Source organism: Euwallacea similis, chromosome 34 (assembly GCF_039881205.1).
Source record: "Euwallacea similis isolate ESF13 chromosome 34, ESF131.1, whole genome shotgun sequence".
Taxonomy (NCBI): Eukaryota; Metazoa; Arthropoda; class Insecta; order Coleoptera; family Curculionidae; genus Euwallacea; species Euwallacea similis.
This window is the reverse complement of record NC_089642.1, coordinates 644328-671116: the sequence shown is the minus strand read 5'-3', so window position 1 is coordinate 671116 and position 26789 is coordinate 644328. Positions and strand designations below refer to the sequence as shown.

The 26789-nt window shown below is 32.9% G+C and overlaps 3 protein-coding genes across 10 annotated transcripts; all 3 read left to right on the top strand.

Moving 5' to 3' along the window:
• Positions 1–1785: 1785 nt before the first annotated feature.
• l(1)G0289 (lethal (1) G0289) lies at positions 1786–21047 on the top strand. 2 transcript variants are annotated; one of them, XR_010752904.1, is made up of 9 exons: positions 1786–2065; positions 14499–14671; positions 14727–15014; positions 18449–18580; positions 19076–19268; positions 19319–19525; positions 19578–19729; positions 19796–20312; positions 20416–21047. XR_010752904.1 is itself a non-coding variant. In XM_066404300.1 (9 exons), exons 1-9 carry the CDS (start codon positions 1966–1968, stop codon positions 20482–20484), a joined length of 1665 nt encoding a protein of 554 aa, XP_066260397.1. In that variant the 5' UTR covers positions 1787–1965; the 3' UTR covers positions 20485–21047. The 2 variants fall into 2 exon arrangements, 1 of the variants encoding a protein (XP_066260397.1); XM_066404300.1 differs by having other exon boundaries at positions 1787–2065; positions 19796–20146.
• A 1356-nt stretch (positions 21048–22403) lies between these two features.
• On the top strand, positions 22404–24313 carry LOC136418355 (uncharacterized). 7 transcript variants are annotated; one of them, XM_066404397.1, is made up of 4 exons: positions 22404–22918; positions 23338–23446; positions 23512–23747; positions 23810–24313. In XM_066404397.1, exons 2-4 carry the CDS (start codon positions 23416–23418, stop codon positions 24278–24280), a joined length of 738 nt encoding a protein of 245 aa, XP_066260494.1. In that variant the 5' UTR covers positions 22404–22918; positions 23338–23415; the 3' UTR covers positions 24281–24313. The 7 variants fall into 7 exon arrangements, with proteins under 7 accessions (XP_066260494.1, XP_066260492.1, XP_066260493.1 ...); XM_066404395.1 differs by having other exon boundaries at positions 22404–23105; XM_066404396.1 differs by having other exon boundaries at positions 22404–23297; positions 23382–23446.
• A 370-nt stretch (positions 24314–24683) lies between these two features.
• mRpL47 (mitochondrial ribosomal protein L47) lies at positions 24684–26189 on the top strand. The gene is made up of 5 exons (XM_066404361.1): positions 24684–24869; positions 24986–25132; positions 25519–25752; positions 25808–25948; positions 26019–26189. Exons 1-5 carry the CDS (start codon positions 24754–24756, stop codon positions 26161–26163), a joined length of 783 nt encoding a protein of 260 aa, XP_066260458.1. The 5' UTR covers positions 24684–24753; the 3' UTR covers positions 26164–26189.
• The last annotated feature ends 600 nt before the right edge of the window (positions 26190–26789 follow it).

The following is a 26789-nucleotide window of genomic DNA, read 5'->3' as shown; positions in this document are numbered from 1 at the left end:
CGCGGTGACGTTGAAGTTATACAAATTGTAAGTCTAGATCATGAAGGATATAAGCAAAAAAATATTGCACAATGTCTCAGGAGAATTCACTCTACGATATCGAATATTTAAAAAAGGTATCAAGAAATTGGAAATTTTGTCTGATCCGGTCAAGAGTGTAGAAGGTGTATAACAGCATTTGATTATCGTTTTTTGATCTTTAGTTCTTAAAATCGCACGTTGACCTATATGAACCTCAAAAATGAGTTGTGAATGTGAGACAAATTAATGTTAACAGTCAGAAGAACCTTAAAGGAAGCAGGTTTAAAGTCAAGGCGTAGTTATAGTTAAGCCAAAGTTCCCCATCTTCTTCAAAATCACAAAACTCATCAATTGGAATTTGCCAGAACACATATAGAGTGGAACAACATTCTGTACACGGATGAGACCAGAATCAAATTATGGAAGCCAAATGGACGAAATCATGTTTAGAGGTAAGTTGGAGAACGATACACCAACTGTATCCAGACCATTATCTTTGAAGTTGGTGGCTTAATACCTTGTAAAAGTAAAAGTTGGGAGGGGCGCACAGAACTGATGGTAGCAGTTGGACGAATGACGGAGGATAGCTATATCGCTGACATTTTTCAGGATCATGTTTTGTCATACGTCAGTTACATTGGGTATGGAAGATTTGGGTTAATGCACGATAACGCGCGACCAAATGTCGCTGTCATAGTCGTTGACTACCTGGATGCAGTCATAATTCTATATTGGATTAGCCTCCCTATAGTCCGAATTTAAATCCGATAGACTACATGTGTAATAAGTTAAAAAGACGCATAAGGAAAAGGAATCCTATTTCAACTACAATAGAAGAGCTTCGGTTTGCAGGCCATTATGAATGGAACGCCATTCCTCAAGAATACATTCAAATTCTACCTAGTAGCATGCTGAGCACAATGAATGTAGTAATTAAAGCTCGAGGAGGAAATACTCGATACTAATTAAGCTGTTTTTTAAAATCAGAACAATTACGATTTTGCCACATTGTAGTAGTTAAATGTAATGTAAATATTCTCAATTAATGTTAATAAGTAGATTATTTTCCCATATTATTCTTGCTATAAAATTTTAATAAAAATTTGTGAAATGAGCTGGGCTTAGTAATATAAAGTGGAGTACAAAAATCTCGAAAACCAATAGAGATTGCAACATCGCTTTCTTAGGCAAAATACTCTTATAGACTGAGATAAATTTAAAGATACAATAATATTGTTTTTTTCTTTGAAAAAGTCGAGTTTTCCACGTGTGAGAGAAGACCCACTTTCAAATTAATTTTAATATTTTCTATCTTCAAGTTTTAATATGTCAAAAATCTTTAAGTTTATTTTTTAACCTTGTTGAATGATCACCCGTTGTTTGATAACTCTGCTTCAACTTAGAAAAAATTAATTTAAAATTGCTAAACACAGGTACCCGGTGGAAAAGCTGAAAATGACGGACGTTACCTAAACTATTACTTAATAAAAATCGTAAATGGAACCACGAGTCAGAATTCTGCAAAATTGAATTTAATCTTTTAGTAAACGCTGCATAATTTCATATTTTGACACCTACTAAAAACTTGAATGGATTACATCAAGAACGCCTTTTACATGTCGCAGGAGCATTTCCTAAGAGGAAGAGAAGAAACTGAAGAATCTTAATAACTGATGATTTAGAAGAAATTCTATTATGGGTGCCCATTAAAGTACCACCTCTCTCGTCGTTTTTGTTTTAAGCTCTCTCGGTTACCAGCATGCTTCGTGGTTACTTGAAGCGGTACTCTATCAAGCTTCAATTCCCAGAAACCAGTCAGTATACGGTTGAGCTCGACTGGTCCGATAGTGGTACTGCCTCATGACGTCACTCACTTCGTTAAAGACTAGTGGGTTATTGGATTCTTGACGATTTTATAGAACCAAGACAGTTGCGCCCGGAAACATGGCGAGAGGTCGGTACTCTGTGTGTGGTATTTTGTGCTGGTGTTTATGTATCTTCTTATTTATTGGAATTTGTCATGCTGTTGCGAATAATTTAAAGGGTGAGTATGCTTAAAAAAGAAGTATCTTTGCCCAGGGAGGAAGGAGTTACTTATACTTATATAGCAATGCGTTTTGGATTTGTTTCGAGCGAGTACTGTGTACTCGTTTCTCTGTATATACGAACCGTATAAATGGATTTAAATATTTAAACAGTTAATATGTTATGGGGGAAACTAGTTTATCTGTTTATTTGCACAGCCTTAATTAACATTATATTAAACATAATAGCTTGATAGGTGAGTTGCTAAGAATAAACTTGTTTCGACAAAGAAAAGAACGAGCTGCAGTCCCACATTCTCTTGTCTCTTGTATCTGTTTACATGACTTGGAAATTATGTATGGACTTTGAATTTTAATTGGGCTTCAAATCGTGCAATTCTGCAAAATGTTGGATACTTCTAGAGGTACCAATTTGACTTGGAATGTTTGTGATGACCTTAAAAAAATAAAAAAAGGATATCTCTTCGGTTTTTAGTGTTGTCCTTGTGCATGTTAAAAACGACAAAATAGCTTGAAATCATTAATGCTTTTCGCTGCTGAAGAATCTAGTCAGGTGGTCGTCAATTACAATTTAAAATCGACAACAAATTGTACAAGATTTGACGATTAAAAATTAATTGTATTTATTGCCTTGCTGATTCAGAGAAAGTTAGTTAATACAGTCCCAGGGTATAATGGGTTTAAATAGTTTTGCTTGGTATCATTTTAGCTCCAAAAGGAAAATATTGTTTCTTTTATATTAATACTTTTGTCACGCAATTTATGTAGGTAATTGGAAACAAACATCTGTTTGCATAATATGTAGAATCGGCAGTTCAATAATATAATCATGCAACAGTGTGTGGAAAGGTCAGTAATAGTAAACAATACTATTATAAATTAAATTATCACAAAATAATACCACATACAGTTGCAACGTCATCATGTTAGTTTCTCCTAAATTCAAATATTATGATCACCCCAGTTAAGTGTTTCTTTATGAAGGTAATCATTATAAACTTTATCAATGCAACATCCTTCTGAAATTACTTTTCTTTTTTTATGCTTAATATATACATATGTTTCCTCTTATTATGAGACAATGGTGGTTAAACTTGAAGTTTAATGTACCTGTAATTTTGCCTATTCATAGATATTATGTTATAGTATTATTACCTCATTGCTATAGATGCCATGGCTAATTGATGTTTTAATACTGAAATATTTGCATATCATATGTTTTTGCACTTAACGGCACTGCCCTGACATGTTTTAGTCTAGTCCCAAAAAACGACTACATTTCTACTTAAAGACCGATGCTTTGCGTCCGGGAATCAATTCATTAATACACACATGCGATAAATCTTTTCTTTTTTTGTGCAGACTGAAGTGGCAGATCAAGGATAATTTAGCTTAGATTTATGTATATTAACGTGTTTGCGTTACGACGTTTTTAAATACTACACAGAGCAAATAATAATCTGGGAAATGCTTTTACGAATATTGCAAAAAAGTGATCGCTATAAAACGAACAAAAACTGCTTTAATTTTCTAATTTAAAACCCATTGCCAAACTGTGCAAGGCCAAATGTTACTTTTTGTGTGATTCTATTTATGCCTCGATTAGCTCAGATCACTACAACGTCTTGATATGAAAAACTTGCACCGTTGACAAAAGGCACTTTTTACAGTATTTAGTTTTTCCGGATCACTTCAAGTTAGTTTTACAGGCCATGGTTGTAGATTCTACATAATTTAACTACGAACGTCGACACTTTATAATCATTAGCATTATTATTGCAACAACTGCATGCGAAAACTCTTTCTGCTCGTGCCTGTGACGATTGACAGGAAGTGACAATTCCGGAAGGATGTTGGTACGCAAGTGCCCAAGTGAAAACTTTTTTCGTTAGAATTTTTTTGTTGAATCGTATAAAAATGAACGTTTCGTCTCGTTGCGGAAGTTCTTTTCGATTTTATTATTAATAGTGACTTAGGGAAAACGCAAAAATATTAAAATACTGTAGACATTGTTCTGGGAGTTTCATCAAACAATTGGAAATATAATTCAACACTTACCAGAATTATACATCTCACTAATAGATATTATAAGTTTTATCCAGCCATTTAGCATTTTTCGTTGCTAGAACACACATTTCGAAAAATTGGTCAGCATAGAAGAAGAAATAAATACATGATAAAAAAATTATAAACGTCACTGGTAGCAAAAAGGTTGACAAAACAATTGAAATCAAGATAACTCCCAGACGCGCTCATGGCAATCTAGATCAAAGTTGTGGTGATTTATTAGAAAATTTCCGGAAAATATGCACTTTTGGAAATTTAATTAATTTAAAAGAGTTTTTTGGCATTATACGCTTAGTTTCCAAGATACAGAATGTTAAAGTTCTTATACGGCCATGCCATGACATATTTTTAAGGGAAAAAAGGCACGCCAACGATTTTTTTCATATATTCTATTAATTGTTAACAAAAAAGACAAACATTATTTTAAAACTAAGTATAATTATAATAAATGTTGAAAATGACTGCCCTCAGCCGTGATACAAGAGTCTACTCTTCGCCTCATTAACTGGCGTATTAATTGAAATACTTTTTATCTTGAAAACGGCTACATGAGCGACAAAGAGGTCTTTTTTTTTAACAATTAATGGAACATTTGAAAAAAATCGTTGGTGTGCCTTTTTTCCTTAAAAATATGTCATAGCGTGGCCGTATAAAAACTTTAACACTCTGTACCTTGGAAACTAAGCGTTTTCGGACCTGGGTTTAATGAATTTTTTTACTTAAAAAAAACCTCAACAATCGCCCATTAAAATCTTTCGCTCTTATTTACTAACACCCTGTATAGAAACGAATTAAATTAGGCGTTGTAGAGAACAGTCAAGGATCTGATAACATGGGGCTCATTACGGTGTCTGTAATTAAAAAGTCATAAAATGACCTTAAAATCAAATTTTTAAAATTGAAATTTAAACATTTGTCATAATTTGAAATTTCGTCCAAAATCGTTCATCTTTGGCAAGGTAACTTGCCATATAATGAGTACCGTTAGTATTTTTTTCTAATTCTGTATAAATTAATTTCTGAAAATACAGAAGCGAATACTGTCACAAAATTAGCAGAAAATTACAAACTTCAAAAAACCAAAAATAGTTCGCACTGTATAATAGTTGGACTAAATAGGAAAGGCGCAATTTAATGTTCTATCGTTCTATGTGTCTGTAGTAAATTCCATTGTCGTAGCAAAAAAATCTAACAAAAGATACAAATTCACTGATGTGTTTCTTGCTGTGAAACGTGTTTTATGAGTCTCGATTAGAATCAAATTCATGCACGTCACTATTTGAAAGTGAATTGAAGTGTTAAATTTTTTACTTAAAGACCATACTAAGGTCTATGACTCTGGAGAAATTTATTAGCGTACCTCAAAAGGTTTAAAAGTAAAAAATATATATTTGGAAAAATGCTGTTTTGTGTTCTATTCCTGCGAAGTTGGTGTTAAGACACTTGGTTAGAATTATGATCTTTCTCCGACCATCTCCCTGGTTATTGCTTCACACTGGGTTATCTGAACCGTATTTTTTTACTTAATCAGAAATCAGACTTTTACACGCCTTCATTTAAATCTAAATTGAACTGTCAATTTTTTACTTAAACTCTACACTAAGGTGAGCTTTTTAGTGATTTTCTTGAAGCACGCTACGTGCAAAAGTTAAAAAATTTTGCCAAATTAATTTTACAATTTTCGATTAGAACCGAATATTAGGCGTTTGCATACCACTAATTGAAACAAGATCCAAGTGCCATTTTTTAAAATGTTTAACAGTACTTTAATGTCTGCATTTGCAATGACTATCATTGGCGAAACATACTCCGTTCAAAAGTTAAAAAATGTTATTTGGGAAAATGTTATCAAACTAATTTTGCAACTTTCTACTTACGACTTCTGCACGCCATTGATTAAAATAGGATTAAAGTGCCGTTTTTAATTTACACGCTATTTTAGGGTCTACGTTTCTAATTATTTTATTAGTAGCACACTCCGTTCAAAAAGTACAATTTTTTAGTAGTTACAAGGCCTAAAGAATTCGTTGTCCAATTACGCGGACAGATCAATTTACTGCTCTAGTTCGTTATCACGAAATCTGGGCCAAAAATATTGCCAGGTATAAATAATATTCACTCTATACAGGGCTGGGTGAAAGTCTGGAATAAAATTAATATCTTTTCAACGAGTAACTAAAAAAAAACGTTTAAACACGTGAATTGATTTTGAATTGTACGTATTTTTTAACAATAAAATGAAATATTTTCTTTCAACCCATTAGCTGCAACTCGACCCATCTTTTTTATGAAAATATGTATATGTCGTGTGTGGGCTCGTTGAAAAGCTCGTGAAAAATGAAAACTTACTATACCCCCTTTTTTTTAGTTATGTGGTTATTAGGAAATAAAATAAACTCTTTGAAAAATTAAAAAATGATGAATACCTTCTTAATATTATCTGCAAGTTATTTAACGTAGCAGATGCTGAAAATGTCCCCCGCCCTTTACTTGGCATGCTCCCAGGTGATGGTAAAACCGAATAAAACCAAATATCTATATACTGCTTTTAATTCTGAATGAGATTTGATTTTATATAAATAAATAAATAAACAACCAAAGTGATATTCAGCATATCAAGATGTACTTCAAAAGGCGAAAAAAATGCTGAATTTTTTGTGCCAAATTTAGAGCCTCAATAAACAATGCATTTTTTTTATTTGGTTTCAAAATTGTGGCATTTTTATTTAAAATTGAATTGAAACGTTCATTTAATTAATTTGTGCACTCTCAAGGTGTTCTCTTTGAATTTGCTAAACAAAAATGGTATTGTCAGAACGGCAGTACATCAAAGTTCCGATATTACTGGAATATTGAGATAGAAAGCGAAATCAAAGTGAAGTGTGCGCGTTATTTACTGGAAAATATCCGGAAAAACAAATTTTTCAGACTGCTGTTAGTAACATATCTCAAAAATTTGAGGAACATGGTACCGTGAAAAACTTGTTCATAAGTGGTCGGCTACGTCTTTTAGGTGGCGATAAAAAATTAGACATTGCCTTATTTTTGCAGGAAAATCCTTATGTGTAAACGGTTTCATTAGCTCAAAACCATTCTGCTTCTAATCGTACGACTGAGAGGTTTTTGAAAACAGAAAAATACCATCATATAAGGTATTATATTTTGTCAAAGAGTTTTTTGGAAGATAACCGTGACAGGAGGCTGCAATTTTGTGAGGAAATGATGAGGCGGTGTGTCGAAAATAATGGGTTTCTACTAAATATTCGGATGAGGCTACTTTTTATTGAAATCGAATTGTGAACAGGTTTAGTTATCATTTCTGGAGTTAGGAAAATCCACACTGGATATGCGAAGCTCATACGCAGCACCTTCAGAAAGTAAATGTAAGTGAAGGTATCATTAACAAACGAATTTTAGGGCCATTTTTCTTGAAAAAATCCTTATACCTGAACATTACTTAAACTTTTTAAGTTTTGAGTTGGTGCCTCTTCTAGCTATTATGTTTTCCAAAGAGGTAGATCTAGATATACCCACAGAATCAATTTGGTTTCAACAGGACGGCGTTCCCCCACGTTTTAATGTTAATGTTAGAGGATATCTTGATGAAATATTTGCGGGTCGTTGGATTTGATGACATGGCACAAGTGAATGGTCACCCAGAATCCCAAACTTAACGCCATTAGAATACTATATATAGAATACTATAATTAGCATAAATTCTTTAGGGATATCTGAAAGATAACGTTTATCAAAATAGGCTGGCTAATATTGAAGACGTAAAAACCAAAGTTTGAGTGGGGTTCAATAACATACCTGCTGTAGCCATTCGAAATTCCATCGACGGATTTTACCATCGCCTGGGAGTTTGCCAAATAGAGGACGGAGGACATTTTCAGCACATGCTACTTTAAATAACCTGTAGATAGGACTAAGAAGGTATTCACCTTTTTTGCTTTTAAAAGAGTTTATTTTATTTCCTAATAACCACATGACTAAATAGAAAAAAAGAGTATGGTAAAATTTTATTTTTCACGAGCTTTTCAACGAGCACACACACGATATATGTTTCCATAAGAAAAAAGTTGGGTAGGGTTGCAGCTAGGGGGTTGAAGAAAAATATTTCAATTTATTGCCAAAAAATACGTACGATTCGAAATCAATTAATATATTTAAGCGTTTTTTTAAGTTACTTGTTGAAAAATATTTATTTAATTCCGGACTTTCGCCCAGCTCTGTATATACTTTATGAGTAGGAGGTATATTACCAATTCTCCTTCAATTATCAATATGAGCTTGACCTAGATTTCTTAAATCGAAATCTACCAATGACGATTTTAATCCTACGTTAATATTTTCCGCATGATTGAGCTGTAGCCTTGGACCCAATAGTACTTAATGAGTAATTAAAAAAGGGTTCTATATTCATGGAAGTGTTTGTAGAGCCACCCTGTATGATACAGCAGGAATACAGTCCGTTTATTATAAATGCAGACTGACGTTACAAATGAATTGTTGCCAACCAACAAATATAGCTTTATCTTTGTTTGTTGCAATGTGATTTAAGCGCTTAGTTATCCCATTTTCGGGCCAACCTGAAGCGACGTTGACACATATTTTCGAAAATTTTGAATATTAAATTGTCAAAATTTTGAATGCAAAATTTGCTTTTTGTGCATTTCTTGTTTTTCAGTTTTTTTTAATACTTTATTTTCATTCGATTTATTATTGTTTTAAATTAAAATCTGTTCTTTTACAAATAAGTTGCGAAATAATACCAAAACACTCAAGTACTTGGTGTAGACAACTCGTTGCGTCTTTAATTTAATATTTTGAATAGGAGCGAGATAATAACGGTTCTTTATTGCCTTTAACCACTGCGCGAGAGGTATGTTTACCCTATTTTATTAAATTAATTGAAAAGTTAATTGAAAAAACTGGGTAAAAAAAATGTTCTTACAGCGTGTAGCTGCAGCACTTAATTTGAGAGATTCTACAGTTGTGGCACTTTCCAAAACAATGAAATCTGGCGAACCACTTAGATCACCTAAGAAAAACGTAGTAGAATAAAGAAAGTCATCCATGTCCCGACTTTAGACACTGGCGAAATTCATGATACTATTTATGACTTGTATGAAAACCATAAGTTTAAGAAACTTATTATCTGTAGTGTTTCCGCCAATCTTCGTAGTTGAACCACTAAAGACACCACTAATTTTTGAATTCTTGGCATATAAATTTTACATTTAATTTAACAATAGAATGTAAATGTTAAGAAAAAAAAATACATTAAATAGTATTTTAGATAAAGTTAACGGAAAAGAACTGTTCAGTGGCTATCGTTCATCATTTCGCGTTTTATTAAATAAAATTGGATTCCAATGGCTAAAAGACGACCCAAGAAGAGGACTCATAGAATTTTCAAATGTAGCGATAAAGCGTATCGAATTTTTAAGATCCTACATGTATGAGAAAAAAAGAAGGCTTACGACAATTCGTTTTTTAGACAAAACATGGATTTTTCAGAACGAAACAATTTTTTCCTGACAAGACGACAATGCAAAAAGTATTAGAAAAATTAAAGCAGATTGTAAAAGATATGTTTTACTCATAGTAAGGTAAATTGTATTATATTATATATATATATATATATATATATATATACAGGGTGTCCCAGATAAGGATGAACAGCATGGGGATCTTGGAAACGGTAATAGATACAAAATGGTTTAAATTGGGAAAAAGTTGGGCAATTTAAAGCAAATTAATAATCTGTTTTTATATCGACGAAATTCCGAATGGTTACGAAGATATCCGGAAAAAAACGAATTTGGCGGTTTTCGTTTTTTGCAAATAACTCTTATACGGTTATAGTTAGAGGAATAAAAGTTTTACATTATTAAAGCACTTTTTTGAGAACTGTTTAGCAGTGTTGCCAGTTTTCTTGTTACATCCTTACTTTCGGAGAAAAATGAGTAAACTTTTGATTTTCATATGGGCGTGATATCAATTATTTATATTTTCAAAATCGTCATAAAATTCCCTTTTCAGCCATGCATTACATTTAATATTTTTCTCAGAAACTCTATGAGTTATAGCCATTAAAGCATTTTTTGATAAGCATACCTATGCCTGGAAAATAATGGTGGTTTATTTGAACATTTGTTATAATTTGAGATTTTGATTCGATCCAAGTTTAGCCGCATTGTTGTTATTAAATACATAATTTGAAACAATTATTTTTTTAATTTTAGGGTGATACCAGTAATATATTTATACTTTTAAATAATGTTGACGTTTCCACAGCATTCATTTATTTAATGTGCACCATTACTATAAGTCAAAATCATGGCCTACTTATCAAAAAATGCTTTAATGGCTATAACTCATAGAGTTTCTGAGAAAAATATTAAATGTAATGCATGGCTGAAAAGGGAATTTTATGACGATTTTGAAAATATAAATAATTGATATCACGCCCATATGAAAATCAAAAGTTTACTCATTTTTCTCCGAAAGTAAGGATGTAACAAGAAAACTGGCAACACTGCTAAACAGTTCTCAAAAAAGTGCTTTAATAATGTAAAACTTTTATTCCTCTAACTATAACCGTATAAGAGTTATTTGCAAAAAACGAAAACCGCCAAATTCGTTTTTTTCCGGATATCTTCGTAACCATTCGGAATTTCGTCGATATAAAAACAGATTATTAATTTGCTTTAAATTGCCTAACTTTTTCCCAATTTAAACCATTTTGTATCTATTACCGTTTCCGAGATCCCCATGCTGTTCATCCTTATCTGGGACACCCTGTATATATATATATATAATCTTTATTTCATTAGAAACAGGCTATCGACCAATTGGTTTTTCTGCCTGTTACAATGTGTTGTATTTTACAATGTTGTTCTTGAATCTGCTTAACTCAAAGAATAGGTGTTAAAAAATGATAGAAGAAAAGTGAACATTTTTCAGTTTGAATAATGCTCCAACAGGGTCGTGAGAGGAGAGAGATATCTGGATTGTTTCGTCTGTCTTTTTAGGCAAAGTATGGTCCAGTTGATTTGGTTGGAGTTGTTTTTCCAATTAGTTTGTAATTTTAGTAGTCTTTCCGTAATTTTAGTAATTTGTGTTCGTTCGTACAGGAGTTCGTTGGATGGGTGGTAAATTGTATTTAATAACTAAAATAATTTTTTTTAAATTCAAACATATCACTATTTATGCTGGAACTGAAAATGATTTTTTCAAAGGTGCAGAAGCCATATTTTCGTCAAAAACGCAAGTCATCTATTATCATGGTGAAATGGATAGGGATAATTTTCTCAAATGGTTTGAAGATCGTTTGTTAAAAAAATTTAACTAAACCATCAGTTACTATGATCGATGAGCATTATCTTTGATAATGCTCCACATCACAGTATGCTGTTAGAGAAGATACCAAATGGAACGTGGACTAAATCCAGTATTCAGTGTTGACTGCGCACATGAAATATCGAATATTCACGAAATATGCTTAAAAGTAAACTTTTAAACATTGTTGTTAGATAGAGATAAAATTTAAAAACAGTATTATTAGCTTCTTAAACATTTACATTGTAGGAATAAATCTCCAAAAGCGTGCGTTGTTAACGATTTAGTGGAAAGTATGGGCATACGATCTTAAGACTTCCATCCATCGTTCCATTGCATTTTTAATGTAATGGAAAATGTGGGGTATTACGAAAAATTACTATAATCGACATGTTGGTGGAGATGGTAATACGGAAATCGATTGTCTTAGTATGTGGCATTACTTGCAACAGTAACTCCTGAAATCTGGAAAAAAACTGTTGTACATACTGGCAAAATTATTAATCAGTGGTACAAAAGGCAGGACATTCTGGATCGAGACGAACTGTTACCCCTAATTATCAGTGTAAATGAAGATAGCTACAGCAGCGAAAGTGATTTTCTCTCAGATCGTTAGATAGAAATTAAATTAAAAACACGTTATTGCTCTTTTGAACTTATTTAAACCATTTTAAGCAAAAAGTATCAAAGTGACTTCCAGGCAACTTCACATTACTTATCACATAATATTCGTATAAATATCTATTACTATTGACATTCAGTTTAAACTGGGACGCTCAGAAACTATGCCAGGTTTGGCAACACTGCGTATTATTTGTGTGGTGATGTCAGTCTGCTTTTTATATTAAACGGATTATAGGTATTAATGTTAACATTAAGCTTCAGTAATTACGCGATGCATGGATACTCATCTGCGAGTGAACTACAACAATACTTACAAAGGATTAGAGGAAATATCGCTATCTTCAGAAGACTCAAATCGGTGGGCGATTCACTATGTATGAAGTTTGAGGCCCTCACTTATCTTGATTTAGACTTATGTACATATTAGTAGGAGGAGCAATAAATTTTCTATGTACTTCCGGCATTACAGGAGTGAACACCAATTTTATAATCATATGCGTCGTTTGTTTACCGTAACCACAAATGGTGAATAATCATTTATGTATAGAAAGGTCATTCACCACTAAGTCATGTTTTATATATTACTTTAAAAACATGACGTAACTGTGTGCAGGGTAAGGCTTTGGCGTTTGAGGCCTAACTGCACGATTAAAATTTCTTGGAAATACTGCAGGAAACACGAATAAACCCAGATCCCCAATAAAATCCAATTTGACAATAACGACTGAAAGTGGGTGGTAAATAGTCATTAATTTAAGCGACTTGGGAATAATGTGACAAAGCGGTTTGGCAACCTCAAGGTCTCCTACGTATGTATCAATTTCGCCTTTTTTCGTACCAATACCAAAGGAATAAAGAAAGCTAATTTGTCCACTTTCTATTTCGTTATTTAAATTGCTCCCCTCTACTATCAGCCCGCAATTTCTCAATTTTGTAGGTTCACTTCACATTAAAGTTAAAAACGTTCCCTTTGATTGAATTTGTGGCTTTGCAACGTTGCAATATTTCTGGTTTTACGCCCTTAATCTGAAGAAATGCTTTGAAGCAGCACTTTATTGTTTTATTAGATCGTGTAGTATGAAATGAGTAGATTCTCGAAATGCCACATTCAACTGCGAATAACTTCACTCTAAATCTATATTTGGACTTGACTTTTTTATGTGGAAAAGGCACATTCTTCCTCTTTCGATCAGAGTTTAAAGTGTTAAAAATTATTGAAAACTTTTATTTTTATAAAAATTTTTGTGCAGCCATGCAAAATAGTGAAATTCGTGTGTTAATGAAATATGAGTTCCACCGTGGAACCACAACAGCTCAGACGGCTCGCAATATTAATGATGTGTTTGGTACTGAAGTCACTTAACAGCAAACAGTATCTCGTTGGTTCATGAAATTTCGTTCTGGCAATTATGACCTGAACTAACCTGAACAAATGAACCACGTGGACGACCTGAAACTCAAGTGGATAACGATTATCTGAAAGCCGTGGTGGAAGCGAATTATCGTTAATATTCAGTGTAACCAAAAAAACAATATTGACTCATTTGGCTGAAATTGGTAAGGTGAAAAAGCTGGACAAGTGGGTACCGCATGAGTTGAGCGACATACAGAAAGAACGACGTCTCGAAGCTTGTGTTTCTTTGTTGTGCCGGTATAATAACGATCCATTTTTGAATCGGATTGTTACTTGTGATGAGAAATGGATCCTATATGACAATACCAGACGTTCATCGCAGTGGTTGAATCAAGATGAACCACCAAAACATTGTGCGAAAAAAAATCTTCATCAAAAGAAGCTTATGGTGTCCGTTTGGTGGTCCAACGCAGGTGTCATCCATCACAGCTTCATGAAACCTGGTGAATCGATTACGGCTGATGTCTACTGCCGACAACTGGCCGAAATGATGAGGCAACTGACGATTAAGCAGCGAAGATTAGTCAATCGAAGCGCACCGCTATTGTTGCACGACAACGCTCGGCCACACACCGCACAAGTCACCTTGGCCAAGCTACAAGAGTTGGAATTGGAAACTCTTCGTCATCCACCGTATTCACCCGACTTAGCACCCACTGATTACCACTTCTTTCAAAATTTGGATAACTTCTTGGTAGGGAAAACATTCAACTCCGACGAGGCTGTCAAAGCTGCCTTCCGAGAGTTTATCGACTCCCGGCCTGCAGGCTTTTACAGCAGGGGAATCAATGAACTTCCCGTTAAATGGCAGAAGTGTATTGATAATGGTGGTGCATATTTCGATTGACAACAAAAACATTTCAAATGAAAAAAAAAAGTGACTAAAGTTTCAATTCAATTCTACTCATTTCATACTACATGACCTAATATATGGTTATTAGGTCAATAAAGATCTCACATCTAAATCTTCCATTTTGCAGATCGATGCTATTACGGCACAGACGACGAGTTAAATTACAGGTTGGAACATGCCACGCATATAGAGCTTCTTGAAGATGAAAATGTGCGTTCTCGACACAAGAGGGATTTGGAAATAACTAAGATTACGAGAGCAGCCTCATCTGAGAAAGTTTTACCTTTAGCGGCCCCGGCGGTAAGTCATTATTAATTGGTTAAAAATATTTCAATAAGTTCAATAATTATTACAGGGGGATCTGAATGATTCGAAAATAACTGCCGACGAGTCCGTCTTGAAGACGCAGCTGCATAATTTAGGGGTAAATGGGACAGGACAGAGACTCAAAACCATGACAAGAATAGGCAGTGAACTGCCCGATTCGAATCACAGTTCGGTTAACACTCCCAAACAGGCCACGACGCAGAAGGACAATGATTTGAAGCTAACGCCCGATAAGCTCACCCCCGAAGATGTGGCAGTAGGGGATGAACTTGATAAGAAAGATTTAGAAAATAACAATATTACAGACATAAGGAGGGTGAGTTCTGGGGTTTTTAGAACAAATTCAGACTCAAAACAAAATGGCCGGATTCAGGCGACCATTTTGTCGGCCTTGGTACAGTAAAATGGCACATTATGCGTGTTCAAATTTGAAGTTGCTTATGGAGTTATGAAGAATGTTTTAAAATCAATAATAAAATTTTCAATATTTCCTTGAGGTCGCACTGAATGACTTTGCCCTCACCGATCATATTGGCTAATATTATCATTTTGACAGGATTTTTGGAAGAGTTCGACATTGTTGCCAGGTGTTATTAAAAATACGAAAGCCTCAGAATTAATTTGTTTTTAATTCGGATGTTTTACCTCTTCAACACTACTTCTGATCATTTCAAAAATTGTTAAAATAGTTTGAGAGGGTCTGATTCGAAAAGGTGTGGTATAAGACCACGCCCTCAAAAATACCAATGTGAACTGCCAATTGAAATTCGCTTATGGAATTTCTCTAAAAAAATTTAGCTTAAAAAGGAACTTGTTTTGGAGATAAATCATAGGAAAATTGAGAACTCATGAATGGAGAGAAATAATTCGACCATACGGAAGTTTATACAATCATTAAAGCGAAACTCGTACTCCTCAACATGCATTACTTTCACTTAAAAAATAAAAGTACTTTGCTAGAACAACTGAAAACTGTTCAATTTTATATTTTAATTTGAGTTTGACTTAAATATGTATAAAAAACTTTTCTTAATTACATAGTAATCAAAAAGTAAATTATACTAAATTATTTATAATCAAAATGAAACTCATACATAATTTTTTTTTATTATATGAACGAAACAAAAAAAAACTTAAAAAGTGAGCAAACCCTGACTTTTTAACACTGTTTTTAGTGTATTGATTATTAAAGAAATTAATTTTCCACAAAGACTGGTAGTATGTTGTACTATTCTTTTCAAAGTACTTGTTTAAGATCTTGTTTATTGGAAATCTGATGTTTGCTGATTACTTTTTTGAAATAAGCCCACAAATTTTCTATAACGTTCAAATCTGGACTTTCTGGAGGCGTATATATAATTTTTTGGCAGTTACAGAGCAACTAGGATTGAACTTTATAGGTTTTATGTATTGCTTCGTAGTTTCGAAAAAATATAAAAGTGTTTTTAAGACCGAACTGAATGGCACTCTGCTCTAAATTTTGTTTTCAAATATCCAAATAAACGTTTTGATTCATAATATGTTCGATTAAATGTAATTTTCCTGGACCTGCTGCAGACATACAGTCCCAAACACAAGTTGAACCGCTATCGTGTTTAACAGTAGCGCGTAATTTTTTTTCTTAAGGGATTCATCCGCTTTTCTTCACACCTAACGTTTTGCTTGTCGAAACTGAATATGTCAAATTAAGGTTCATCCGTGAAAATAACATGTTTCCTATAATTAAAATCCTGTTTTCTATATTTTTCTGTAAAATTTACACTTTAACTTTATTTGCTTTGCTAATAAATGGCCTTTTACGAGGTAGTCTCCCATGAAAATTAAGTTCCTTCAAGAAATTTCTTACCGTTTGAGGATTCTCTTAATCACCTATGCAACTACAGTTAATACTGCATCTTGATTTTGATAACGGAACTGTGTAGGTCAATTTTTTTATATACATTTCTAATGCTATCAGTTTTTGGTTGTTGTTGTTTATTATAAATAATAAACATCCTATAAAAACGTGACTGTGGTTAGCTATATACAGAGTGTCTTAAACTTGACGCCCCTATACCTATTTTATGGGAGCAGAAAGTAATATGAAACAATTACACTATAGGTCTTCAATGGAGCTGAATGACCTCCATTTAGACCTGAAGAAGTTTATTTCTAAAATATAGGGCTAATAAATTATGACGTCATCGATTATATTTTGAACAGAAACATTGTAATAAACAGAAACAGAACAATTGTAACAAAATTATATTAATTCTATTTTTCCACACAACTTTTGTTAAAGAGTTTTTTCCAACGTGTCATCATCTAAAAATTTTAAACAAAAACGTCTTAGGAACTATTACAAAAATATTTAATTTTACAACAAAAACTAAACAAACAACAATAAATGAGTTTTTATATAACTAAATAATAAAAAAAAAACGACATAAACGTTACTTTTAATTTAACATTTTTTCAATACGATTTCTCCTTCTGCAAGGCACATTTGAAGTCTTCGCCTAATTTCGGTCTTAGTAGCTTTTCTTAATATTTTTGGCGTCAACTCATTGCAAGTAGTGTTTATTTTCTCCTTTAAGTGCTTGCAATTCCTTAAAGGGTTATTATAAACTTTACATTGAAGAAATCCCCACAAGAAAAAATCCATGAAAATTAAGTCAGGGGACTTTCCTGACCACTGCACAGTCCAGTTAATGCCAATGTAATTTTATCCGAACGTGTTATTTAGGTATTGCTGGACCAAAGCTGGTCTGATATTTCAGGATATATTTTTATAATAATTTTTAAGACGTTTTTACTTATAATTTTTAAACTATAACACACAAGAAAACATTTCTTTAACAAAAATTGCGTGGAAAATAAGGATCAATATAATTTTATGAGAATTTGGGTATGTTTCTGAGAAGAATATTATTAATGACGTCATAATTCGTTATTCCGACATTTTAGAAATTAACTCCTTCAGGCTGAAATGAAGATTATCTAGTCCTATTGAAGAGCCATAATTAAAATTTTTCATATTTTCGTTTCCATAAAATAAGTACAGGGGCGTCTAGTTTGAGACATCCTGTACATCATTGAAAAATTTTAACAATAAAAATATGGAAGTGTATGTATTAAGTGTATCTCTAACGAAAACGAATTTATAGCATCTCGAATTCGATCTAAAATTTTCACTTTTGAATTTCAAATTCAAAATTTTTTAAAAGTTTTCTTGAAAACTACCAGAGATAAGTGCGATCTTCTTTTGCCAGGTTTTAGGTATCTTCAAGCTGCATATTTTATGTATTTACCGCTCTCTACACTGAAGTTTTTTTCACAGTAATCCTTGTGACACTAAGTGCGACTCGCCTGCACTAGTGTTTCTCAATTGATCTAATTAAAACTTTCACTATTCATATAGCAGATTTAGAAGGTTTTCAGTTAAAAAATACTTCGTATTTATTGCTATATTGAACAAAACCCTCTTCAAAAGAATTTTTACTATGGACTCTTAGACTATCTAACACATGTGAATGGGGCTTTATGGAGGTTTCGATCTTCAATAAGGAAATTGCAGGTCCTCGAAAAAAATTTAAATCTTTTCATCGACGAAAACTATTCGCTTTGTCATAATGGCAATAATAAAAACAAATTATTTAAATGCAGTTGGTAAATTTGCATTTCAATACAAACAAACGTGTCAACTGAACATTTATGATTCGAGTTTTTATAAGTAGAATTTCCTGTTATTCTTACTTCGTGTGTTTTCAGGATACACATGTCTTTTACAACAGTTCAATGTATACCGACGCTCTATTGGGACAGCAGTTTTGGGTAGACATTGATGCCCAAAAAGAGGGAAAAACAAACGAGCTGTTATCCAATTCACATAGAAGAGCAGCTGTAAGTATCCTATGTAGATTGCTTTTGTTGCAAAATAAAAAAATATTGTAATATTCCCATCAGTGTTTTTAATTGTGTTAAACGGCAAATGATAATGGAGATACGCTAATATAATTCCGCATCAATTTATCATGAATATGTTAATCACTTCTAATATAGAAGTCATGTTGTTTGTTCTATAATAAAATATGCGACAATGTTAAAAAAACGTGGATTAAAATGAACATTTTCTCGAGTATTTGCGTTTCTCAGGATTCTCACATTATTCTCTATAAATTGATGCTGAAATCGAGAAATTTAAAGTGAGGTTTGATAGAGTTGTAACTCTGTGTAAAGAACCTTAAATGAAGCCAACTTTAACGAATCTTAACGTCCTTTATCCTTTATAAACTGGGGCTGAAATTAAACAATCTAAACTAGGTCCTCATCATAGGAAAATAGGGAACCCGAATTTAAGTACTCACATGTTTTGTAATTTGACTATTCAAATTTCAGACCGTAAAACTCTCATTTGCGTTCCCATTCTATGGACGCTATATCACAAATGTTACTGTAGCCACTGGAGGGTTCATCTACATGGGAAATTACGTACATTCTTGGCTGGCAGCCACCCAGTATATTGCACCGTTGATGGCGAACTTCGACACAAGAACTTCGAATTTAAGTTTTGTAAAATACGTCGATACTGGTAATGTGAAAAAATTCATTTAGGATTCTTTATTTTTATTGAAATTTCAGGGAAAGCCTTTACAGTCTCGTGGGAGAATGTAGTCCTGCAAGATAAACCTGGATTTGAATTCAGTTTCCAGACAACTTTGCACTCAAACGGGGACATTGTGTTCGTTTATAAAAATGTACCATTACCCATTGATAGCATTAATGAGCTGCATCATCCTGTAAAAGTGGGCTTATCTGATGCGTATATTTTAGATCGCACTGTATACTGTAAGTGGAGAGAATGAAAGTTACTTAATCTAAACAGAACATTTATCCATAGATGTCAGGAGAAAAACTATATTCGAGTATCACAGGGTCACCTTTATGAAGGATCAAATACGGAATTGGACTACGATTTACCTGAAGGCTTTACCCACTTGTTTGGATTTATACAACTGTTCTACTTGCCTCAGTGATCGAATGAATCTCAATGTGAGTTGCTGAATAGGTTTTTGAAGATGATATTTTTTTGAGTTATTGCTCTAATAATTGTTTTAGTGTACATGGTGTCCGTCTTTGCACCAATGCTCTACAGGTCAAGACCGTAATCGCCAATACTGGCTGGACAATGGTTGCGAAAAGGAGAACATCACTCTTGAATATTCTTGTATGTTGTACGATGATCCCAAAATACCTTATCACACAAACGACAGCATGAGTTATGAAGTGGAATCAGCCAAACTGGATGATGTCTATATAGGAAAGATCGGGCTTCAACGCCAAATGGATTTGGGATCCAGTGGCTATGTTGCCATATTATTCTTAGTGGCCATGATTATCGGATTTGCCGTATGGACCACTTATGCTTATAGGAATCCGCAGACTACCAGTGGACAAATTTTGATTCGGGTACGCAATATTGCCTGCTTTTGTATCACCAGGCCCTATAGGTTGGCAAGAACCATGAACGTCTTTGTCAAATAATCAAACCATGTGCAAAATTTCTATACTAAATCAATAATCATTTTCATATGCATTTCACACTGTTCCTTCAAGTCTTCAAGCGTAACTAAAGGTAATTTGAATGTGTGTCAGTGTCCCTTCTTGTACGTCTACGTCTCATCATTATAATTTGTAAATTTTTGGTTTTAACTAACTTTTGAATTTGTGGTTTTCAGTACCGGCCCAGTCAGTGGCGTTGGAGACGAGGTGAAGCCAGATACACGGCTGCAACAATTCACATGTGATATTCTTAAGTGTTTTAGTGTAATGTAGTGTAAATATGTTTGAAATAAAAAAGTAGCTATATTGCGCAAATGACGAGCCTTTGAGTCGGGCAATATAAAAACATTTTTGTAAACATGGACTGTGATAAATATGCTATAAATTGCGTCCAAAATTGACAATTAAGTAATAAATATCATGTTTTATACTTGTGTGGTCTTTAGCATCTAAGTTTTGCGTTTATCGTATAAGTGTTTGTACATTTTCTAGGAACATTTTCCAAGGTGTCTGTGAAATAATCACAAAAGGCAGCAATTTCGCAATATACTTTAAATATTGTAAATTTTGCAAAACCATTGAGATTTATTTTATAAAAATTTAATGGATTTGAGGTATGCTTATCTATTTAATAGAGAAAATGTTAAAAATGTTATCAAATAGCTGTATAAGGTCATAATTGCATAATATGTCTCATTTATTATTTACTTTGTGGTGTTATTTTTGATGTTTGAGTGTGCATTTTTCAACTAAATATTTCTACAAAGGAAGTGTTTTAATTTACGAAATAAACACTTTGTAAATTTGATCTCCTCTCATTCTCTAATGATAACTCCTTTAAATATCAACTAGGCCTTGGGGGCGCCACTGTTTAAATTTAAAAATTTCTTTTTCTCTTAAAAAAATTGTTTCTACACCCAACTTACGCCCGCCAAGTTTGATAAAAATATTTAATGCAGGTCCGGACTTATTTAAAAAAAAATATATATATATATATAGCAAACTTTAACACCCTGTATTTTAGACAGAAAGCGAAAACGGATCTAGGTTCATATAAAATTGTTTTCTTAAAATCACTCATGGAATCACACTTTAAATTTATGACATACTATTCTGAAACACCCTGTGTAAACCGAGCAATTGAAACGTCTTAACTGCAGTGTTTTAAAAAAATTCCGGTTAAGTGGTCTTATGAATTATTTGACACCGAGCTTGAATGCCGTTGAAATGTTCTTCTACGTAATCTCGAATATAACAAATAATCTTAACCTCACTTAAATATGACTCCGTTTACCTCATATAAACTACCTACCTTCTTAAAGAAAAAATGCTCAAATTTAATAATGTTGACTGATTCAATTTATTTTAATGCCACGAAAATTCACTAATTATACTGAACAATTGAAAAACAAGAAATCGTAAATATCTCACACACTTTATACGTAACGGTAACACTTTGTATATGATTAAGTTTGGTTAAATCGATTCAGAATGATCTATTTTACAATCCTGCTCAGTTTCCTCTACCAACTGCCAAACACCCTATATAATAAAATATGATTAGAAATTTTAATGTGACGTCATTTAGCTAAAATTCTATAATTCCAATGCGATGTAAACATGATCACTGGAAAAATTTTAAACCGACAGGGTTGCCGTCAATCGTAAACCCATGTTTGTTTATGTGTTGAGAATTTCTTAGGTTATCTTATAATACCGGTGATTGTGTTAATTTTTGCCCTTATATTTTCCTTTCTTTAGAAGCTTTATTTTTTTATTAAATCTTACGATTGATTGTCCTGGAACAAATTATATGTACATCGCCTCAAAGATTTGTTCGGAAGCCTGGCAACATCGCAGGGCAGCGCGACATAAAACTTTGATAACGTGCTAGACTTTTAGTTTGGCGTTTACTATATACAATATTTGCATGTTTTCTGTTTATAGTTTATAATAAGTTTTATAAATAGTTAATGAATAAATTCAAAAGCAAATTCATGCGCTGTTTTATATTTTTGTTATCTTGTTTAAAATGTATAAAAATAAATTTACATAAATTATACCTTGTATATCAAAAATTTTTTGATCAAGTAGGTCATGGAATTATTTGACAGCGAATCCGTATGTCTTGATAAGTCCTGCGTAATCTCGAACATAAATGAACCAACCTAACCTTATTTAAAAAAATCACTCTGTTTACCTGTATTATTAGATGGTTTTTATTAAAAATAGTCTTTTCTAAGACTTCACGGACTTGTGTGTTGCTTAGTTAAAGTTTTCCAAGTGCAAGAAATGCTGTTTGCACTCGAACAAGTAGCCTTTATGGTCGAGTCTTATTTTCTGGGGTTTGTTTAGTTGGTCTACCACTTCCTGGTTTTCTTTAAACACTGCCAGTTTCACGGAATAGTTTGAGAACATAATTCAAAATGCTACGAAACTGCGATTCCTGCACTGCAATGTGGGGAAATTTTTGATAAAACTCTTGAAAACAAGGTTGATATTTATAGGCCTATTTTCCATTTATGAACTCACCATTCCTAAAATAAGACTCAATCATAAAGGATTTTTGTTTGAGTGTAAACACCATTTTTTGCACCCAGAAAATTTTAACTAAGCAACACACAAGTCCTTGGAGTCTTGGGGAAGACTATTTTTAATAAAAACTAATTAATAATACAGGTAGATAGAGTGGTATTTTTAAATGTGGTTGATTCATTTATGTTCGAGATTACGTCGAACATATCAAAGACATACGGATTCACTATCAAAAAATTCTTTGGCTTACTTAATCAGAAATTTTTTAATCCACACAGTATAAAGTTTTATTGCAGATGATAAACAAATAAAACTATATAAATTAATAAATGTAATTTTCACTACTCTTCTCCTTTTTATCACATTAATAAAAAATATTACTTTCAATAAATTTTTGTTTATTTCTTTGAAACCTATCTGAGTGCAACTCTGGTACACATGGAAGCACCGCCTCTTTGTTTACTTCCAGTTTATCTCATATTTGAATGATCTGTAGTGTGAACAAAGTATACTAAATTTACAGGTAAGCCCAAGATAATAAAAGTATTTCGTGTAAATTTCAGGAAAACAATTTTATCAAAAGCAGTACTTTATAAGGCTTTAATAGTGCTTCAGGTAAATCAAAATCTGCTTGAAGATCCATGACAATGGTTTTAGCTACTAGCAGTGATGGTAAGATATATATATCGTCTCATTTCAACAATAATTGTTTTTCATATATAGTCAATTTAAATAAGGTACAATTGAATATATTCAACTGCAAAAAGTCTTTTTGGAGGAGGCTATTAAGGTGATGCAAGATTCTTTCTATGTAAACGAGAATGTGTGCATTGCATTGGGTCTTCCAGATCAGCCTGAGAGTTTTGGAGAAATGGATTTGTTGCTCAAGTGGGCAGCCAAGGATGGAATATCCATTGCTGCAATTGATAAAGAAACTGGAAAGGTGGTTGGAGCCTCATTCAATAAATTGGAGGTTATTACTGACTTATTTATAACATACATCATATAAGTGTTTTAACTCTAATATTTATCCAGGAATCAAAACCTCCTGAGTTCTACTCAAAATACATAAAATCCTGCAAACACAGTGCGGCCAAAAATGTCGCCAAATGGATGGTGGATATGGGCAAAGTTTTAGACATCTTTGAGTATTGCAAAGTTCAATCTGGTGTGGAAATTATGTTTGTGGGGATTTTGCCTGAATACCGAAAGCGAGGTATTGCCAAAAAATTGTTTGAAGTATCAATTGACGTGGCCAAAAGTCTTAACCAAGGAAAGGAGGACGTTCGGATTTCAATCGATGGAGGGGCCTTAGAAATCGCTCAACCGCCTAAAATTGTCACTGCCATTTGCACCTCATTCGTTACTCAGAAAATTGCCAAAGATCTGAAATTTAAGCGCGCCGGGGAATTTAGCTTTAACCAGTTCGTTTATGATGGAGTTACATTAGAAAGCAGGGTTCCTAGTGACACTGAAAGTATTACTTATGAATATGTTAGACTATAATAAATATAATAAAGTTTATGCATTTCCAACATAATGGAGAATCAGTGTTGATCCTCAAAAAATGTTTAATTAATTGGTACCTATAATTTTCACACACATTTTCTATGGTTGCTTTTAGTTATATTTTTTAATTTGCGCCATTAGTTTTCTTATTCAACCTTGGAAATATTTTAAATATTGAAATTTGAGATGAAAACATCTATAGTTCGTACATCGTTGGAATTCTCTCCTATTAGTACATCCGTGGTATTTTCATCTTTGCGTTTCTGTCATATTTTTCTATCAAAAGTAGTTACTTGTCATCTTTATTTAAATTTACATACCAGACAAGGAGCGAAATATGATCGTTGCAGTAATTGTAAATGACGTTTAAATCCTAACCACACTTTTTGTTCTTGTTGAATTTAGCGTTTGTCGTTATGTTTTGATAATCTTATTTTTAATTATTAAATTGCCATTAAATATTCAATAAAATGCTCAGAACGGCCTCCCCCAACAGTATATTTAATATATATAAATCTTTTGGTGGTTTGTTAGTACAAGAACACTTAAAACCTATTGTGTTGAAGCAGCTTCCCTTATTAACAAGGTAAATATTAGTAAATAAACTCATGGTGCTCCTATTATTACTTGTGTATGGTAAATGGCTAATGAGACTTATTTTCCCTCTAGATGTTATAATTAAAAGTAACATTTGTATTTCAGAAATTTTTTCACTTCCAATCCGAGGATGGATTTAATGGAGTTTTTTGACGATAAGAAAAATTGGGGGGCAATAGAGGTGAAAAGTGGTCGATCCTGGAAAAAGGAGGAGCTGAGATTAAAGTCAAATTCTGACTTACATAAGTTGTGGTATATAATAAATTTCTTAAATTTACAGTAGCCGACTTGCTTGACTCAAACTGATTACTGATAAATGACTGCTTGAAACTGTCTATCCCTATGTGACACATTTATAAATGTCACACTGAAACAAAAATAAATGTAAAAAGTCGGTCATTTGTTGCATTTCTTTAAAGTCAATTTAAAACTACCATTAAAAAAAATTTAAATTACCACTGGTCAAGTCACAGTCAGGTTAATTTGTATTTTTTGATCTTGTACAACAAATTTGAATAAACAACCTAAAATAAATTTTATAATAGTGGATCTGACCATGGTCAGATGGAGATTTGACCAGTAAGATGAATCAGAGCCTTTTGAAAACCCTAACTGATTGAAAAATGTTTACTTCTTAGGTATGTTCTTCTAAAAGAAAAGAACATGCTGCTGACCATGGAAGAAGAAGCCAAGCAACAAGTTAAATTGTTTCCAAGTCCTGAAAGATTGGATAAAGTAGAGGATTCAATGGAGAATTTGGAGACAGTGATACGAGAGAGAAACAAGGCCTACCATGAATTGGAAACAGGTGAAACTGGTGAAAGACCTGGCAAGGTTATGGAAAATATCTTTGGTCTTAAGTACTATTACAAGTAAGTAATACGGCTCAGTGTCTTTGACGTGTATAAAATTATAAATTATTTTTAGGATGTGTGAACACGCATTACCAAAGCATATGAACAGAAAATGGTTTGAAAAATACAAGTTTTTCAAATATGATCGTGATGTTGAAGAATTCCTTGTTAAATATAGGGAAAAGCTTTATTTAAACAAGAGAAGGGAGGAAAGGTAAGTAACCGCAATCTTTGTCAGCAAATTTTTGTTGTATTTACAATGAAGTATTGTTATTTTAAAATAGGAAAAAGTTCTATCGGGTTATTGCACTGTTAAACCGATTCCCTAACATGGACATGGCAGCCTTAAAAGAGCAGTATCCAGGTGTTGATATTGAAAAAGCCAAATTAAGTCGCAAATACCGCCCACACTTCGGTAGTCAGTCATAAGTTGTAATACATATGTTTTGTTAGAATTATGTGTTTTATTATTGCTTTTATTTTAAAAGAAACAAGTTAAGTTTCAAAGGCAATGAAGTATCATATGTATCTCGAACCCCAAACTTTTCTGGCATGAATACAAGTCTAGCAAAGTTGTGATGACCAGCTTAATGTAAAGTAGACCCCTTTATAACACGATATATATGTTTCGTATTATATGAGTCTGTGTTATACGAGGCACTGAGATTGTACAAATCATGAGCCGTTTACAGCCGAGAGATTAACTCACTTGTTACGTTAAAATACTCTTTATCAATAATCATGCTTTATTTATGGGGATTGAACAATAAATGTTTTTTTTTCATTCTTCTAGCATGTTATATGAACATTATCACAATTTTTCCGCAGTATCATATGAAACCATGTTATAGGGGGTCCACTGTAATTGAAATTGGGACAGATGTATGTTGTTCAAACATTAAAGAAAACTCAAATCTTGTGTCTGTTCTTCGTGATGAAATGTCGTGATAAGAATATTCTTATGGATACTGATTAAGAATGAAACTTCTTACCGGTGGCCTGATACGCTTTTAGCACATTTACGAAAACTTATAAAAAAAAACGCAACACAACTA